The sequence below is a fragment of the Pinus tabuliformis genome, chromosome J (genome assembly GCF_031772625.1).
Source record: "Pinus tabuliformis cultivar Carrire ecotype Pingquan chromosome J, CPIR1, whole genome shotgun sequence".
Lineage (NCBI taxonomy): Eukaryota > Viridiplantae > Streptophyta > Pinopsida > Pinales > Pinaceae > Pinus > Pinus tabuliformis.
In genome coordinates this window covers 1,640,068,690-1,640,071,404 of record NC_142295.1, presented here as the reverse complement: position 1 = coordinate 1,640,071,404, position 2,715 = coordinate 1,640,068,690, and the positions used below count along the sequence as shown (strand labels likewise).

Genomic DNA, 2,715 nt, shown 5'->3' with positions numbered 1-2,715 from the left:
ACCAAATAGAAATTCTAGTAGTTTAGGAAATAGGATAATTAAATTTTTTGTATTATTATATGTGTATATGCTTAGATGAGTGACAATTTCCTAAGTGTTTTAGGTAATTTTATTTATTTATTTAGAATTTGATAAAAAATTATTAAAATTACAGATTTAAGTCGTAAACCACGTGTTGCAAATTTTTCAAAATATTAAATACTTTATTTCACCAAATTCGAACTTAAAAGCATCCATACATATAATATTTACACTACGCCCAATCGTCAATATCTCATTTATATAAGACAATATCTCATTCATAGAAGAGATTTGGAATATGGGGTTCAAACTTCAAAGTCCACCTCTGCGGCTTGAAAGTTGAGATAAATATCAAATTTCAAAGGTGTCACGGTAACCCACGTGGGTATAGATCTACCAACTCTAATTTGCGTGGGCAATAATTTTGAAAATGATGAACTTTCCGTTCAGCCAATACTCGGCACTCATCTAGAAGCCCGAAATCCAGCCACCCGTGGTTGCTTTAAAATCGCATCTGACGGCCTCAACTTTAACTGTGACTGCAACGAGAATGGGGATCGACATGAAGATGGAGAAAGATTTTCATATGAACTCTGGGCTTGGAGAATCCAGCTATGCTCAAAATTCCACTCTCGTCCAGGTTTTGAATTTCGATCGATGGATCATTTTCTCTTTTTCATCTCTGTCTGGCAATGCAGAAGAACGTATTACAAATTGTACAGCCTATGTTGGAAGAAGCCATTTTACCAATGAAGTTAACGGTGGAATGCAAGACATTTTGCATTGCAGACCTTGGTTGTTCTTCTGGACCCAATGCTCTCTTCGCCGTTGAAAATATAACAAAGACCCTCAAAGCCAAATGTCTATCTGCGGGCATAACTGTTCCGCAGTGCCAAGTATTCTTTAACGATCTTCCTGCTTCGGATTTCAATTCACTCTTTAGAATTTTGCCTCCTTTTTCTATAAATACTGATCACCAGAATGAAGAGGGTGTGGTAGATAGATGGTATTTCGCAGCAGGGATACCGGGTTCGTTCTACGGCAGGCTTTTTCCAGACAAGACTCTCCATTTCGTTCATTCATCATACAGTCTTCACTGGTTGTCTCAAGTATGTTTTTACACAAATATCCAAATTGCAATAATAATTTCTCATTTAAATTCAAACTCAGTCTTGTGGTATAAGATCTTGATGTCTTCTTATGATCATGATCAGGTTCCTCCTGAGATTTTGGAGAAAAATTCAGTGGCATGGAACAAGGGAAAAATCTTCTGCGAAGGGTCTCGAGCTGTTGGAGAAGCTTATTTTCGTCAATATCAGAGGGATTTTAACGCGTTTCTTAGAGCCCGAGCAGAGGAGTTGGTTCGTGGGGGCCGCATATTTTTGGTGTTAGCGGGCCGAACATCTCGCGATCCAAGCGATCACGGTTTCATTGCTTTCCCCTGGGAGACATTAGGAAGCAGTTTGAATGATTTGGTGTCTCAGGTATTTTTATATTATTGATTTTGCAGTTTGAATGCGTTTGATCTTGAATTGAAATGGCTAATAATAAGTTTAATATTTGTGCAGGGGGTGATCGAGCAGGAGAAAGTTGACTCGTTCAACATCCCCTTGTATGCTCCATGCCCAGAGGAAGTGAGCAGCGAAGTAACAAGAGAGGGTTCATTTGAAATACTAAGATTGGAGGTGTTAAGAAAATCAGAGAGATTTAGCGAGGAGGACATTGAAGCGATGACAGGGAGCTCAGCCTCTCTAAAGGATGCGTATGGAAGAAAACTTGCAAAGCAATTGAGAGCAGTGACTGAAAGCCTGATAAAACACCACTTCGGAGAAGAAATAATGGATGCGTTGTTCGAGAGATTCGGAGAAACAATGGGAGAGAGACTGAGCGAGCGCATGGAATATGCAAAGAAGGGAGGACATCTGGTCATAGTCCTCGAACGCAAATGAAAGCTCTAAATAGTTGGTGTTACAAATAAAGTCAGACTGCATTAATGTCTAATTGACACCCGCAAGGTAGTTAGAGTTCATCATGGCTTTTTTGGCAAATTTACAGCAGTATTTTATGGAAGGGATACAACTTCATAGTTAGAGCAAATTTTGACTCTTTCGCTTTTTGGTACGGTAAATATTGGCAACAAAACCATGTCCAAATAGGCTTTTCTGGCAAATAGTATAGGGCAGTGGTTAATTATTATAACGTTAGTTAATTATTGATGGTATTTTGTGCTTGTTAAGTACTATAACATTATATTTTTTTAAATGGGAATGTGATCATATAATTTATGATTAAATTATTATTTTTACTCTTTAGAATGTATTTTTTCAAAAATATGAATCAAATTTATAGTTAAGAGAATATTTATCAAGTTTCAACATTACCCAATTTTAACCAAATCTTTATTCATTTTCAACAAAATTAAATTTAAAAGAAATGAAATAAACATAACCGACTTTGTCATAAAACCTTTAAGGACTAACTACATTGCATTGTTGACACTCTAACATAAAAGTATGGTATGGTTAATCTTAAAGAGATATTATAAAAAATAAAAATATTAAAATAGTTTAAAAAGTTTATATATTTATTTTCGATGCTCATGCATTTAAAATAAAATACTAAAAACTATGCATTTCTCATCAAGTCTCTTTCTACATTATATGCGGTCATTTTGACTCAAAATTCTACACAATT

The 2,715-nt window shown here is 35.7% G+C and overlaps 1 protein-coding gene across 2 annotated transcripts; it reads left to right on the top strand.

The window, feature by feature from the left end:
- The first annotated feature begins 555 nt into the window (after positions 1-555).
- On the top strand, positions 556-2,251 carry LOC149233813 (putative methyltransferase TCM_000336). Of its 2 annotated transcripts, none has more exons than XM_089376818.1 (4): positions 556-661; positions 720-917; positions 1,236-1,505; positions 1,590-2,251. In XM_089376818.1, exons 1-4 carry the CDS (start codon positions 572-574, stop codon positions 1,968-1,970), a joined length of 939 nt encoding a protein of 312 aa, XP_089232944.1. In that variant the 5' UTR covers positions 556-571; the 3' UTR covers positions 1,971-2,251. The 2 variants fall into 2 exon arrangements, with proteins under 2 accessions (XP_089232944.1, XP_089232943.1); XM_089376817.1 differs by having other exon boundaries at positions 720-1,130.
- Positions 2,252-2,715: the final 464 nt, after the last annotated feature.